The 16561-nt window shown below is 35.9% G+C and overlaps 2 protein-coding genes across 3 annotated transcripts; both read right to left on the minus strand.

Moving 5' to 3' along the window:
• Positions 1-3471: 3471 nt before the first annotated feature.
• Positions 3472-4542, minus strand: LOC132644364 (extensin-like). The gene has a single exon (XM_060360958.1). It carries the CDS (start codon positions 4540-4542, stop codon positions 3472-3474), a length of 1071 nt encoding a protein of 356 aa, XP_060216941.1.
• Positions 4543-7066: 2524 nt separating this feature from the next.
• On the minus strand, positions 7067-11905 carry LOC132645400 (uncharacterized). Of its 2 annotated transcripts, XR_009584098.1 has the most exons (5): positions 11536-11905; positions 10914-11177; positions 9946-10105; positions 7648-7749; positions 7220-7421 (listed from the first exon to the last, which is right to left on the minus strand). XR_009584098.1 is itself a non-coding variant. In XM_060362365.1 (4 exons), exons 1-4 carry the CDS (start codon positions 11761-11763, stop codon positions 7243-7245), a joined length of 831 nt encoding a protein of 276 aa, XP_060218348.1. In that variant the 5' UTR covers positions 11764-11904; the 3' UTR covers positions 7067-7242. The 2 variants fall into 2 exon arrangements, 1 of the variants encoding a protein (XP_060218348.1); XM_060362365.1 differs by lacking the exon at positions 7648-7749 and having other exon boundaries at positions 7067-7421; positions 11536-11904.
• Between the last annotated feature and the right edge of the window lie 4656 nt (positions 11906-16561).

The following is a 16561-nucleotide window of genomic DNA, read 5'->3' on the forward strand; positions in this document are numbered from 1 at the left end:
AATATGATTATATTTACCTATCACTGTCCAATTCACTTGGACCAGGATGTGAAGGGTGTCGTACATTACAATTCAAATTATGCAACTGCGTAGTAGCATTACTTGGTCCACCCGTCTCACGATTCTATCCACTCCGATCAAAGTTATGATGGTATGGCTTCAACGCACGATCAACACTTTAAATTTATTTCCCAACTGTTGTAAAATGTCCACCTGGTAGTCCAAATCAGCAATTAAACTTCAAAAAGTAATAATACCCTCTTAAATTTTACCCGACCCATTTTTTTATTTTATCCCAAATTAAAAGCTTCAATCTCTCTTCTTCTTTCAGGCCATTTTTGAAGAATTAAGCTAGTATATTCGGTCGGATTTGGCTGTATTGTAAGTATGTTCTTTTAATTTTGGTGTGTATTGTTATACTTTACTCCATTTCAAAGTTAGGGTTTCGAAATTTCTTCCCAAATTATAGTTCATAGATGCTTGTTTTCGATCTGTCAGGCTTTGCAATGTCAAAAACTAACCTTCACTTGATGCACAAGGAGCAGCAACAACAAATGAAGTTCAAATCCAACCTTAAAGAGGCTCAAGGATCTTTGCTGAGATGTAATGTCAATAAAGTATGTAGTGAGAGGCTCAAATGCATTTTTTCTTGTAATGAATGTCAGTGCTCTTTGGCTCGCCCCGACATGAGATGGTTGAGAAAGACATTTATTTAGTGACAAAAGATTTTTAAAACGAAACTGCTCAAGAAATTTGATAATCTGTCTTCTTGGTTCAATCAATATTTCAACTTGGTTTTGGAAAACAAAGATATTTTGGCAAATAGAAGTCCGTGTAGAATATCTTTGCCCAGAACTTATCGGGTTAAAATGGAGTCGAACGGGTTTTGGGTTAGGGATTTGAGAAATGGGGCTGATTAAGAGAAATGAGTAATTTTAGATTTTGGTATGGGTATGGGTCGGGTTACAATTAAAGAGGGAAAATAAAAAATAATGCAGGTGGGGCCTAGCGCGTGTAGACAAACACCGCACAATATTTGGTGGTCTGCATATATGACTGCCACATCAGCAAAAAAGGGTCACTTTATTCCTCTTTTAAATTGTCCAGGGGGGTAATAGGACTCCCGCAAAGGTTAGGTGTGTAGTTGGGATTTTGGTCAAACGTTAGGGGGTATTTTGAGTGTTTTCTCAAAGATATGAGATGGATAAAAGAAAATTGAAAGACGAAGGATATACCATAGGTAAAGATAGGACAATATTTATAAACGGAGAACAGTAAAAAATTTCGCAAATTAAGTCACGAAATGTAAAAAATATTATTTTGACAACTATTCAATGCTCGTCTGAAACTGATTGAACCAACAGAAATGAACAAAAATTAAAACCATAGCGATATGGAGAGCAGAAAAAAGGTAAAAAAAAAAAGGGGTTTTTCGTTATATACCTGTGAAATGGAACAAAACATTTCGTTGGTATATAAACGAAAAAAAAATTATTTTCCTATTTCGTTTTTATATAAATGAAATACAAAAAAAAAATTATATTTATCCTATTTCATTGGTATATGAATGAAATACAATATATATATATATATATATATATATATATATATATATATATATATATTCCTATTTCATTTTTATATAAACGAAATACAAAAAAAAATTATATTTTCCTATTTCGTTTTTATATAAACGAAATAAAAAAAATATTTATTTCGTTTTTTTATAAACGAAATACAAAAAAAAAATTATCCTATTTCGTTCATATACCAATGAAATACAAAATATATATATATATATATATATATATATATATATATATATATATATATATATATATATATATATATATATTCCTATTTCGTTTTTATATGAACGAAATAAAAAAATCATATTTCGTTCTTTTATAAACGAAATACCAAAAAAAAATCCTATTTATTGGAATACAAACGAAATGCAAAAAAAAAAAAAAAAAAAATTGTTACATTTCGCTACAAGTGTAGCGGAATGCAACAATCCGGACCGGAACAGTGTTGATTGTGGGTATTTCGTTGGATAACCAACGAAATACCCATTTTGGTATAAAAAAAACGCATCCTATTTTGGGCTATTAGCTCCAAAAATAAGTCATTTTGGCTCCGGACTCCTAGGATTTTCATTAAGAAGATTCGAAACATACAAAAAAGCCAAAGGAGATTATATATTTACAATATACACATAAAAAATAATTTTGACCTTATATATATAGTGTAATTTTTCGATGAAAAAATATCTGATGAATCCCTTGCGGTACCCTAACTCTTTCCATGACGGTGGCTCCGCCCCTGGATAAGCCATGTTTTGAAGAATTTCGAAGCTAATCTCTGTGGAAGATGGAGATGTCGTAGACATGCTTTATTTCTCTTGAAGGCCTTAGCTAGAAGTAAAATTTTAGCTGACTATTAGTTGTGTCATCATGACCAATCATATACTCCTATGTTCTAATTTATCTGGCACCTTTGAAATTTCAAGATTCAAAAAAGTTTTTGTCTAATCATAATTTTTTCATATATCTTTTAAATATTATGAATTGCCAATTATTGTGACTTACAATACTTTTTATATAATTTTTAAATATGTAAATTTTATTTCAAAAAACATAAAGATTCTTTATCCGACACGGTCAAAATAAACATATTTGACTCTTAAAAAATCTGAACTGTGCCACAAAATTAATTGGCCCAAAGGGAGTACTACAATATCGTTCGCACCATTTGGATTGGATGCAGAGGAACAAGTGTACATAGTGAGGAATACTATAGTAGGCACATCATTGCTCATTTTGTAGCTACGAATACTTTGTATAGATATTAAGCTTTTAATACATACTCCTAAATATAATTGCTACATATTTACGTCAAGCAGAAGGCGATGAGTAACAAAACTAATGCAGAAACTTTGCATCAGACCATGATTGGACGACTCCACGTTAGAGAAAGTATATTGATGAATTAGCTTGGTTTCAATCATTCCATTTTTCTGTTGTCAGAAGTTTTTCACTCACAAAACTTCAACTGGGACGGATCGTGCATGATTTTGGAGCACATTATAAATGTCATACTAGAAAGGCATTCGCTCAAGGCTTCGCTAGACTGCTTCGTGCTAAAATATTAATCAACAACTTCAAAGGAAATTCATAAGTTAATGCCGATAACATAGTACATTAAAGGTGTGGACTACAACTCAAACATGGAGAATCAGACATAGTACACTAAAGGTGTGGACTACAACTCAAACATCATGCCCTCATCACTTTTATTTATCAATTGGAAAAATTCCTCAAACATCGTATATATATTGAATATTATTATTACCTCCCTCATACATATAGAGTCGGTCATATATGAACTGAACTTCATACCCTTGCATGTCACCAAGCAAGCAGGAAAAAGCCTGATCTCACCATCTCTAATTCGCAAATCATAGGGCTTTTAATCCGTTGAGAACAAGATATGAAAACCAGGATCATGATGAGTGAGACTTGAATCGTCTAATATGGAATTGTTCACTCCTTGTACATTATTGTTTATGAATAGTGTAGACTCTTCCATCTCCATTGTATTCATGTCACTTTGATCTTCCTTCTTCTTCTTCGACCCCATTTCTCCTTCAACAGTATTGCCTTCTTCTTTCTTGCCAACAGTTTGAGACTTTCCTCCAAAAACATTAGTGTGAGATTTCTTGGTGGAATTTGGGTTCAATACCATTACCGCCCCTTTGTTTTCACCAATCAGCGTTACCAACCTCCTTGGTAGTAATTTTTTCACTTCAGTAACTTTCTTATTATCGATAGCAGCTTTCTCATTCATCTTAGAATTTCCAGCGGCTTCTTGCCCCAGCATTAGTTTCTTCTCTTCTTGTGGGGCTGCTCGTGCTTGAGTGGGTGGATGAAACAGAGGCTTTGTTTTGGGGTACTTTGGTGGAGATTCGCTCAAAGGCTTGATCATTCTTGAAGATACGGGTGTAGTTTCAGTAGTAGGAGCAGTTACAGTAGCTGGAGGTGCAGTTTTAGGTGGTGATGCTGCTGGTTTTGGGGATGGAGAATATGGGGTTGGCTTCTTGGTTTCAGGGCTTCTTAAGTTAAAAGAAGAGGAAGTGATTGGGAGAAATGTTGAAGTTCCTGTAGGAGATGTAGGTGATGAAGAAGAAGCCATTTTGCTGATTGGAGAAGCAGGGGCAGATGTAGCGGGTGTTGATTTGGCTGGAGAGGAAGGGACAGTGGATGGTGTTGGGGATCTCGGTGTAGTAGTAGTAATGCCAGGGAACAATGCTCTAGTGGGTGGAGGAGGAGATGTGACAGTAGGTGCAGGTGGTCGGACGGTTGGCCGAGGCCGAGGGGTTGGGGGCCTAAATGGCTGTGGAGCAGGTGCTCGAAATGCTGTTGGTCGACGGGTTGCTGTTGGAGCTGGAGCCGGAGCTGGGGCTGGGACTGGGGCTGGTTGCATTTGGCGACCGAAAGGAGCCAACCGGAGCCATGAAAATGGTCTTTGTTGGTTTGACATTGTACTATTACTTCTTTAGGAACTCACTACACTAATTAACTTAAATTGGATTTTAGGTAACTTCAATGAGTTGGCTATTCGTTTCTGCGCACTTTAATTTATACAAGTCTACTGATTAAGGATTCTTGAGGAATTCACTGTGAGAAACAGTAGGAAAAAAAAAAAAAGCTACGTACCAAAATTAACCAACTAAAAGGTGAAAAAGAAAAGCATCAGTTTCACTTTCAGGGTTTGGTATCAAATCTTTGGTGCCTGCATTCATCAAGAATACATCACATCCTTTTTGTTAGTGGAATGAAGTTTTCACTTTGATTGGCTTCTCAAAGACTCGGTGACAATGACAACTAAGAACTTACAGCAGAAACAACCTAAGTAGTGGGGTAACAGAATTTTTAAACGGCTTTGAGTCCTTAACAAGCCGTTATCAGAATAGATATGGGCTGTAGAGTGAAAAGCTCATATTGTGATATTCCCTGCACACTGTCCCAGTTATCGCGTGCATATATGAAGTAAGAAAATGTGCAAATTGCGGCTTCTACACCTGTACAGTACCGTTAATCATGCAGACATTGCGAAAACCATCTGTCATATACGTTAATTTCTTGTTTCATACAAACCCCAATATTGGCCAACACTACCTAGCCCAAACACACACCACAAGTCCTCAACCACAATGAACCAAAACCACAATTATTCATGATGAGCCCCTCAAGCTCCAATCATACCCCTGATTTTTCATTACAATAACCTTTTGAAAAAGATGGTATAAGCCATGCTATGGTCCTTTTAGCTTGAATCCTCTTGCCTCAAGATTCATTTTGGTCACAATAACACAAACATTAAAAACAAAAAGGAAAAAACAATGAACAATAACGAATACTCCCTGTCTCATATTACTTGGCCACATTCAGTGGCGGAGCCAGGATTTATGCCAAGGGGGTTCAAAAATATAAAGAAGTCATAAATGAAGAAGCTAAGGGGGTTCAACGTCTACTATATATACATAAAAAATAATTTTCACCTTGTATATACAGTGCAATTTTTCGCCGAAGAGAACCCCCTGGGCTCTTACTAGGTCCGCCACTGGGCACATTACTAAAAATATATGTCCCAAATTACTTGTTCATTTACAAAACCAAGATAAAATTAATTAAATCTTTCCCATCTTACCTTTAGTATTAATTGTTCTTGAAAATAATAAATATTGATTAGAATGTATTTATTGGAGAGAGATATGGGCAAGGTAGTAAAATACATCTTTTATTTATGATTTGTTAAGGAGAGTGCAAAAGAAAAAGTGGCCAAGTAATATCGGACGGAGGGAGTAACATGGTACTGTATATTGCACTTCAATAAGATTCTTGAATTTGAAGTTCAACAAAAAGGGGTATTCTAATTTGGGGTATCATTCACTTCGACCGTCTTTGTCTTGACTTTGCTTGCTGAATATATGATGCTGTCTCCCCTATTAAGAGGCTTCAACGAGGTTCTATCTAAGTTAAATTCGCTTCTTTTTCATCCGTCCTTTCCTACTTTTTGTGTATCTAATAGACTCCTATTATTTTCCTAGTAAGATATTCGAAGAAATTGGCAAATCAAAATTCATAAGAAGGCTTCAGATTCCTTATACATGATGCAGTGTCTTCATTCTTACCATTTGTGTACTAAACACAACACATTTTCACATCTAAATTATGTATTAGATATACTAATACTCTACTCCGTTCATCTAGAAATCTTGGTTCAGACTCTTCGTTAAAAGATGCCCCTTGTGCTAGACCAACATATTGCCCTGAAGAACCAGTAGATACTTCTGCCACAAAAAAGGGTTGTAAGAAATTGAAAGATTTCGTTGAAATTGTTTGTTTGAAAATTTCTCATAACGCTAATTATTGGTAAATTTCTCAATTGGAAAAATAGGGCCGTTATGCTCATTACTGAACTTATTGAAGAGATACAATATAAACCGTTGGATGTAGATACAAATTTTCATTTTTCTGGATTCCTTGGAATTCATTGTCTTCTTGGTACTTTGATCCTTCAAAAGTATTTTAGCTTAATGAAAGTAAGTTGATGATAGAAAAATTCACATTCCTTTTATCTCCAGATGCCAAGGATAACATTGTTTTCAACAAATACAGGAGTCTTCGTGCTGCTTAATGCTTATCACTTGATTGTATAACAGGGATGATGATAAGCATGGTACTTCCTTGCAGCTATAAACTAAAGAGCCATGGCAATTTGCATTCGGATATCTAACATGATTAAACGATACTCCAGTTATAAGTTGATAACAGACAAAGATAGCTAGTTTTAACCATTTAGAGTTTAGAAGCTACAGATATTACTCTGAAATCAACATGAAGTTTTGTTCATAAAGCTGAAGGAATCATGAAAGTATTCTAATACTAAAAAAAGAACTAAATGGATACAAAAGACTAATATAGTAAACCCCAACTAATCGTGAATTGAGACATAGCCGATTGATTGATATACGCTTACTTACCCAATTAGTGCTGACCTGTACCCAAATTATTCAGCCTTTATTTTTCTTTTTCATAGTTTCTGCAAATCCTTCAAAGGGCCGTTACACCTGATGTGAAATCATTGTACACTACTACCACACTAAGTAGGATTTCTTCTATTATGAATGCTTACATAAGAATGCAGACAACTCTCGACCATCAAACTTCAAACAATTCAAGGCCATTTGGTGAATTCGAATACTTTGAAGACAATGTCAATCCCAGTGGGAATTTGCCAAATGAAAAGGACAACGTTTAGTGTGTTTAAAGCTATGTGCAGATTTCTAGCTGTTTCATTCCCCTTTTGCATTGCTGGCACAAGGGCGGCTGCTGCTGCCCACAGAACTGTAATCCCTGTTCCATGAAAGTTAAAATAAATCAAGTCCTGTGGAGCTACCAGTTAATGAACAAAAAATTAATAGTCCAGATAAGGTCGCAGAAGACAAAACCTACCAATCATCATGAAATAAAGAGACGTCTATCTAACAGAGAAACAGTAATATTATTTTGGTTTTTAAGCATCGGCAGCAAGATCGCACCAATACATTATGTTCTAAAACATTGAAACTTTGGAACTTACGTACTAAAAAACGTGTACATGCTTTTAAAGCCTTGTAAGAAATGCAGCTCGGAGATGCAGGATCAGATCACCTCAAACAACCATGGGCTACCTGATAACTCACTGATAACAGATAGAGAATATGATATATTATAAAAGGTCATCTGTAAATTCGAGAAACTCCGTAACAAGAATTCTTTAAAAATTGAAGTCTTCTAATAATAATTTAATTTGGCTGGAGTAATAACTCCCAAGTCCCACTGATTGTAGATCTATTCATCTCACATCTAATTAAAAAGCGCATTTAGGCAGCAACTACAAAGTTCTCCTATTCAGAGATTGAACATATTCCTGCTTTTTTCGGTACTTTTCCATCAAATGAAGTGAGGAGAGCATGAATAAGGAAAAAAAGAGGACGAGACCTATCTTTACCCAAGGAAAGGAATCCCTTCTATGAACTTCTTTGAACAAGGGCTCTTCTACGTAGGGGTGGGCTTTCGGTTCTTCGGTTCGGCTATTTCGATTTCGGTTTTTGAAGGTGGACACCGAACACCAAATCCAACTAGTTCGGTTCGGTTCTTTCGGTTTCGGTTTTTTGAAGTTCGGGTCGATTCAGTTTCAGCTTTTTCAATTCGATTTTTTTGATATGATATTAGAAGAGATTCCATTTACACTAATTTATATTTTCAAAAGCAATAAATCATAAAACTGATAAATTGAAATCAAAATCAAACAAACAGGATACACAAGAACAGAAAACCATAACCATGATATAGGATTACTAGGTGTGATGTACATACAGTAAGAATAATTAAGAAAACACATAAAGGACATACATTAAACATAAAGACACATCCTAGTCACCTTCCTTTATTAAGGATATTTGATTTTCTCAACTGAAGTGGAAAATTAGGGATACAAAAGCAAAAGAGGGCTTGTTAAAATTGGTTTTTTTTTTGGGCTTAAACTTAATGGGCCTGAACTATTTTAATTTTTTTGGGTAATGTATTAAATTTCGCTTTAAACCAAACACCGAAGAACTAAACTCTACAAATCGAACACCGAAGTTTCTGAAAACGTAAACCATAAAGTGTTCGAGTTTGTTGAAATATTCCTATAGACCTCCGCTCGAAAAAAAAAATATTAACTAATATTATACCACTGAGCAGCGAGCTAAGCGAATTTTTTTATTAATAATGAAAATAACGAAATCAATTACAAAATGAATAACTACGCTTTGCAAGATTAAAAAACTATAATCAACCTAAGAATATCTCAACTCTAAGTTGATTTCATAGAATATGGTCCTACCAAGTAATGGCAAAATAATTAAAACTACTAAGAAAAAATTGGTTCGAGTAGCCTTTACATCAATACAGCTTCTAATTTCTTCAAGCTCTCACCAAATGTGAGAGAATATACTTGTCAAGAAGAGAATAAACTACGGTGGGCGTTCGGTTCTTCAATTCGGTTTTATCAAATTTCAGTTTGACTATTTCGGTTTCGCTTTTTGAAGGTGGACACCAAACACTGAACCTAACTAGTTCGTTCGGTTCTTTCAGTTTCGGTTTTTTGAAGTTCGGTTCGGTCCAATTTTTCAGTTTTCGGTATTTACGCCCAGCCCTACTTCTACAGGTTAAAGAGTGATTCTCCTTTTCCTCTCTATAAATAAGGCCCAAATTTAATCCTCACATTAGTCCTCCTCCCATATCAAAGTACCCAATGAATTCTATATCCTTGAAACATAAACAATCAACCGATAGAGAAGAATAAAGATATTTGTACAAACTTTGTCCTATTTTGAAAAGTCTATAATACCTTTTTGGTCACACAAATGGAAGATGAAACAATAACTCTAGTACTCACAAATAATGGGAAAAGCAAAATAGAATGAAAAATATGACACATTTATATTATTATAAATATATTTATAGTATTAAGGACTTGGGTTAGGCGGTCTACATCACACCCTTTGGGGTGCGGCGCTTTCCCAGGACCCCGCTAACGCAAGATGCTTTGTGCACCGCTGCCCCCTTCCTTTTTCTTTTTATATGTATAGGTATTCAGGACCTGAGAGCATTGCACAATTTTTTTTCTCTTTTTTCTAGCTCTTCCTTGATTGCAATTTCTGGATACTTCTTTCATATTATTGATATCCTCATCAGGATAACAATGACTCAGAACACAAGTACGAGACAGATGAAAAATCATAACCCTGACAATTGATGATGCAAAACAGAATCTATCTAATGTGACGAAGCAGTTATTTTTCCTTTTGGTACACAATTTGCTGAGCTTGATAGGAGATGTGAACATTACCTGCCCCTGCAAATAAATGAGGCCCTGGAAATAACTTCCCTGTCCTAAGCCAGGTATTCAAACCCCCAAAAACTGCCTCAGCCACCCCAAATCCAAGCAATATTGAACCTGCATTGAAGTGTTTATCCTTGTATGAACCTTTAATCAACTCCTTCCGTTCCTAAAGTTCAAAAGCAGCAACAAAGAAATAGATTCAGAACTCAAAAAGTGGATGATACATGAACACCAGTTTTAGTAGTGCATCTGCAACTGATTATATTGGGAGCTCAACCAAAAGGGATACAACATTACATTTTTTTTCCATCAACACATTCTGGATGTCTCTTCATTTGTCAGGACGTGCAATATTTGCAATGGGAAGTTAATTCAAATGGGGCACTAAGACAGCGAAAAGCCAAAACTACCAAAGAATTTTTACTAGTAGGATAGGAAATTCTAGCAGTTAGTCATATTAGATTATACAGTGGAGAATCCAAGGTTTAAACTTAACGGTTCAACCTGTAAAAAAGTTTAGAACTGAACTCATTGTACAACTAAAATTATAAGTTCAAATCTAATATTGATTGAAACTGTAGTAGGTTTTATATGTACATCTATAGTCCCTGTCGAAAATTATGGGTTAAGATGAATCCATAGCCAAAAGGCAACATCCGCCTCTGTGTCTATATATCTGAAAGATTGTGAATTTTCCCGAAAGAAATATTCTCTACCCTGCAGTAAATCCTAGTATGTCACATTGTTATAATTTCTAGTGGGGATATATGAAAAAAGATAACAATTTTAAGCTTATAATACATAGCAAAAAGACATATCCACAAAATGTATTGTAAACTTTGTAAAAGCTAAGAGATAAATGATCAATCATGCTCTCTTCCTCCAAAACACACATAGTTCCCCAGTGTAGCCAATTAAAAGATACAAAGAACAAACTATTCGTAAAAATGCAGGAAAAAAGAAGAAGATAGGACCTCAGTGAGTTGCTGAATTTTGGCTTCAACAGGGGATGGTTTGGGGGGTTCAAGAGGGGTACCCTCAGGGCTCACAGGGACAGGTTTAACTTCCTTCTTAAGCTCATTAATCTCATTTTGTATAGTCCTAACTCTCCTCCATTGCCATCCAAGATAACCAGCATATAAAGTGTAAACAAACAAACCGCTCATCACAATGGGATGAATCAAAGCAAAACTTCTTCCCTCAAAAATCCCAAACTCTCCACCTGCTGCAAGTGCATCCTGTTTCATCAAAATTCACAAAACCCAACATTCAAAATCGTCAATATGCTCGGTAACAATTACATCTTCCGTTTCAATTTGTTTGTCCGGTTTTGACTTAACACTAAGTAAGTATGACAAAGTAAAGAAACTTTTGAATGAATATTGACCTTAAATTAAAGATACGTGAAATGTACCAAAATGTCATTTAATATTGTGGTCTTAAACCTATGGCTTGCAAGTTGGAATTTAAAGAATTGTCAAAAACAGCAAAGAGACATTCTTTTTAAATGTAATAAAAAGAAAAGTAAGACAAACCAATTGAAACAGAATTAGTAAAAAAGATTAAAGTTTTCTCAATAATAACAAGAAAACATGCCTTGGCGTCAAGAAAGAAAGGAAATGTGAGTGCTGTAAGAGGAAGAGAAGCTGATCTGAGCTTGTCAAAGGTGTCATGGAGGACAAGCTTTTGTGGGTTGTAAGAATCTCGACATTGTTGTGACTGAAGAGTAACTAAATGCTTGTTGGGAATTGAAATCTTGGGTTTTGGTTCTTGCTGTTTTGAGGACAAGATTGGAAGTTTGAGGAGGCTGAGTGTGGCAGCCATGGCCTGTGCTTAGATTTTTTCTGACACGTTGCTGTTTGAAGGAATGGAAGGAGAAAGAAACTTGAAGAAAACAAAAGGGAGAGATAGATTGACAGGAGGAGAATAAGATAAGGAAAAATTTTGTCCGCAGCTTTAGCTTTGCTTTCAACCATCTATAGCCTTTATAACTTTCGTGTTAGATACGGTTTTGAAAAAAAAAAAAATCCCTGGAAAAGTAATACTTATTTGATTTGTTAACGATGTATGTCACAAAAAATGGGTAGATTTTTTTTTAAAGTCACGTGATATTTTTTTAATTAAAAAATAATTTAAATAATTTTTTTTTAAAATTCTATTAGCAAAAAAAGTATATTTACATCCTTTTATAATGGTAGGAGTATATTTACATTATTTTATAACGACAAGCATAACATTATTATAGGATCTAGTAGATTCATGGCATGTATTTGCTTATATACTTTACTTCGATCAACTATCATTTTTATTTTATTAAATTTCTTAATCATGATAAATAAAAATAATTCAACGTAAATATTCTATGCAGGTAAATATTAACATTATTATAGTCTATCTTTCACATTCTATGTTGGTTACATGCCACATATTTTTATATCAGCCAAGCACAGAAAATCATACTCCACTATAGTACTAATTGCACATGTTTCTCTTTCCTTAAGTATGAAACTTCTCTTCACGTCTCACTGACCGGCCTAAATGGCCGAGTCTATAATACCAATAGAACTATATCAGCCAAACACGAAATATAAGAGTGCTATAACAGTATGAAACTTCACCTTATGTCTCAGGCCTAAATGGCCAAGAGCCCGTTTGGATTAGCTTATAAGTTGCTTATAAGCTGTTTTCAGCTTTTTTGAGTGTTTGGCTGGCCAGCTTAAAATCATTTTGTGCTTAAAATAAGCTCAAAAAAATAATTGGGCCCATTTGACTTAGCTTATCTAAAGCAGCTTATAAGCTGAAAACAGCTTATAAGCCAAAAAAAATAAGTTAGACTACCCCAACTTATTTTTTTTAGCTTATAAGCTGTTTGCAGCTTATAGGCATAAGCCCATCCAAACAGGCTCCAAGTCTTTAAAAGAGTAACAAATAAAAAATATCAGCCAAACACCCACAAAAAATCAGAGTATAATAATGGCTCGTGTTTCTGTATACGGTAAAAACCGAAGCATTTGTATTTGGTAAGAACCGGAGTAAATATTGTAGCTGTCCTATACGAGATCGAAGAAGAATAAGGTCGTTGGGCATCGAAGGGAACGAGGACCGAGGGGTTGTGAGTTCATCCAACTGAGTGTCAAAACCGAGGGTATGTTGATAAACACAGAAAACCCGAGCCTGAGGCGGAGACACTCAATATAGGCTCGGAGTATCCGTTATTGACCAGGCCACGCGTCACCTGACCGTTCCGCCATATGCACTGACAACAGTACGGGTGTCAGAGTACCCGTACGGACGCCGCCTTATCCATTTTAGGATTTTCTTAGAAAGGCCTTTTTTAGATTGTACTAAGACCCATCTATTTGTAGCTATAAATAGGCGTGTACCCCCTTCATTTTAGGGTTAGATTTTCATTATTCATCACACTTGTAATCTAAAAATGAGGCAAAGGAATTTTCTTTGTGTTTGGCTCGGGTTAAAGAGGCAATCTCCAAAATCGGACCAACTCTCAGAGTTTACAGATTCGGTTACTTAAGCTTTATTTACTATCATTCATCAATATACGATTATCATTTGCATACTATTGTTATACGTAATCTATCGATCTAACTACGTATCCTATAAACCACTTACAAATTTAATTGTTACCATTTTCGGGGGTAAACAATTTGGCGCCCACCGTGGGGCATAGGATAATAGTGGTGATTAATTTACAACTCCCTCTTTCACTTATTCTTCGAAAGTTTGTGTTTCAGATACATTCGAGATGGTAAGTGGTCAATCCGGGCACGTGAACAACAATGAGATAGTCGCTGAAAACGACATCAACACTTAGCTACCAAACTAGAACGCACCCTCTACTGACCCAGCCAACCCAAATGTTGTCAACTCGACCGAAGGCCTTAACTAGAATATCGTCAACCAGGACAATGCCGCCCTTCCGGCCACAGATCCTTTAATAGCAACAATTCAGCTACTTTGCTTAGGGCACAAGCCCGAAAGACGCCGGATGTCGCGGATGAAATTAGCTTATGTTTGATATTTGAAATGTTGCAGTAACAACAGGTGGCTATAGCTCAACTCCAAAAGAAAGACAATAGAACGGCATCGGCAGGGCCAAATCGGGCTACCTATTGACACCCAATTTTGTCCCGCCTCTCCTCCAAAATATCTATTTACGCTTCTAATATTTTTGGCAACTTCAAAAAAAAAATATATATTCTACTCCTTTTATTTAGAATTAGAAGCCCATTGTCACCTAAAATAGTATCCTACCCGTTAAAATCAGCCCACATTTTAATTCACCCCAGCCCCAAAAAAATAAATACCCAGCCCAACATTTTTCATCCGCCCAGCCCACATTTTCAGCCAATTCCTACCTCAACTACCCGACCCGGTCCAGCCCATTCCTTCCACCCGACCCGGTCCAGCCCATCCCCTTATTTTTTTTTAACCCTAATCCCTAATCTCTTTCTCTTTCTCTCTTCAACCAGCCGCCTCCCTCCCCTTTCTCCCTCATACGCTCCTTCTCCTCACTCTCTTCTCTCCCTCTTTCATCGTCATCTCCTCTCCACCATGCCGCACACTCCACGCCCACTTCCCTCTGTCCCCCACTTCCCTTTGTCCCCCGCTCCTTTCCTTTTCCCACTCCTCTCTCTCTTCTTCACAAAGGAAAACCCTAGCTCAAACCCCAAATCAGCCTATAAATATTCGTTTTCATCATCCATTAAGGGGGAGTTCTTTCAGTGCCGGAAATCCTCTAAAAAAAGCTTTTGGAGCCGCCTGGAAAACCCCTAAAGTTAGATTTTTTTTAGTCGCATAAATTCCCTAGAAATTAAGATCTGGTCAGACGCCCAAATTCCTCTAAAATATTAGTTGGCATAATTCCTTTTGATATTGATTCAAGATACTACACATTTTATTCCTGTTTCGCTGTTTCGAATCCGTGTGCGCGCAAATCCGGAGGTTTGTGGTGTTCGAAGTAGATCGAAGGCTCGAGGCCTCAGCTCGCTGCACCCGAAGAAGGTAATTTCCCTTTCCCTTTTATTTCGCATTCTACGTGTTTAACTTATGGAAATTGGTTGCTTTTTGTTGTTGTTTTGATTAGCTTATCATGTTTAGATTATGTTGGTTGGTTTCATGTTTTGTTAAAGTTTATTAGGCACAATTTGTTGGAGACTAGTCCCCTGTTTGTTCAGTCTCTTTTCTGGTGGTTACTTGCTTATTTTGGTTCAGTTTAATATGCTTTAGTTTGGCTGCATTTTGTTGTTGTTCAGTAGATTTAAGGCGTTTAGTTTGTTTAGCATGACTGGTTGTTAACCTGGTCTGTTTTAAGCATGTCTTTGGGCATTATACGAGTATGACTTGTCCATTTTGAACGCGCGTCTTGTGTTAATATACTACCATGGTAAGAATAGTTAGTTGGTTATTACGTAGTAAGGTCTAGGCATGTTTGGATTCAGTTTGGTTAAGCATGATAGCTTAATCAGCATGCTTTTATCTTGCTGTGTATTTGAGTAAATGGTTATAGGACATAAGAAATAAACCTGTTTCAAGCTTATGTGTAAATTTTGTTAACCTGAGAATTCGGAGTATATGTATGAATTATAGAATATGGTATAATGAATTAGTCCTCTGTATTTGAACCTGGAATCCTATCTGCGTCTGTTAAGTATGTCCATTTGCAAACATGAATCTCCTTGTCGAACACCACTGCTGTGTATGAATCTGTGTCGAGTTAACTGATCCAGTCAAGCTTATCTTGCCTTAATTCAGTTTGTTAATTTGAAACTGCCTTGCATAAGTTTGGATAGTTGAGTTGAAAATGATAGCATGGTCTTTCGTCATTCATATATGTTATGTGTCCTGTGTTGACGCGTTTCTTGAATCAGATAAGAGCATGTCATTAAATCTGCCATAGCTGGAATGTTTATCTTCTGTTATGAGATTAGCTTGGGGAATGCCAATGAACAAATGCTTAGGGTTCAAATTGATTGATTATTGACTGTTGTATTCTAGACATTTTGAATCTTAAGAACAGCCGACCTTGACTTAAATAATTCTATAAACTGTGTGGCCTGTGATTCGAATTAGTTAATGAATGCTGGAAATGTCATGTTTTGGTTCAAAGATGCGTATGTCCTGTATGGTTTGTGCTTTTGTTGGAATATCACATGACATATTAAGTGTTGTGTTCAAATAATGCATTACGTTGACTGAAATTAGAACTGGTACTGCTGGGCTGAAAAATCTGTACTTTGGAGAGGAAAAGATAATTACCCTTTGTAGTTTAATCGAGCAGAATTGCTAGCTATTGGCAGGAATGATATTGTGCTGCAATTATTAGTGCTTTGCCTTGTTAATACAAAGAATATGAACTGGAAACGTGACTGAATACCATGAATATCCCTCCTGAATTCAGTAGATATCTGTATGTCATGTTTAGACTTGGTGGGTATCATGAATCGGTAGCCCACTTTTTTTAAAAAAAAAAAAAAAAAAACTATGCACGTGCTACATGTACAAAATGCCTTACTTGAATTCTTCAAGTGGTTGGATGTTACGAATATGTTTAGTCTAAACCATATGCATTTTCATGTGAGTAAACATGTATTCATGTGAGTAA

The sequence above is a fragment of the Lycium barbarum genome, chromosome 6 (assembly GCF_019175385.1).
Source record: "Lycium barbarum isolate Lr01 chromosome 6, ASM1917538v2, whole genome shotgun sequence".
NCBI classification, from domain to species: domain Eukaryota; kingdom Viridiplantae; phylum Streptophyta; class Magnoliopsida; order Solanales; family Solanaceae; genus Lycium; species Lycium barbarum.

Bases quoted from the DNA above. Each gene is read 5' to 3' on its own strand.
- LOC132644364 (XM_060360958.1), bottom strand. From the start codon at position 4,542: ATGTCAAACCAACAAAGACCATTTTCATGGCTCCGGTTGGCTCCTTTC.
- LOC132645400 (XM_060362365.1), bottom strand. From the start codon at position 11,763: ATGGCTGCCACACTCAGCCTCCTCAAACTTCCAATCTTGTCCTCAAAA. The intron at 11,178-11,535 runs GCATGTTTTCTT...TTGATGAAACAG, and splicing joins CTTTCTTTCTTGACGCCAAG to GATGCACTTGCAGCAGGTGG. The intron at 10,106-10,913 runs GTCCTATCTTCT...TTTGAACTTTAG, and splicing joins AAATTCAGCAACTCACTGAG to GAACGGAAGGAGTTGATTAA.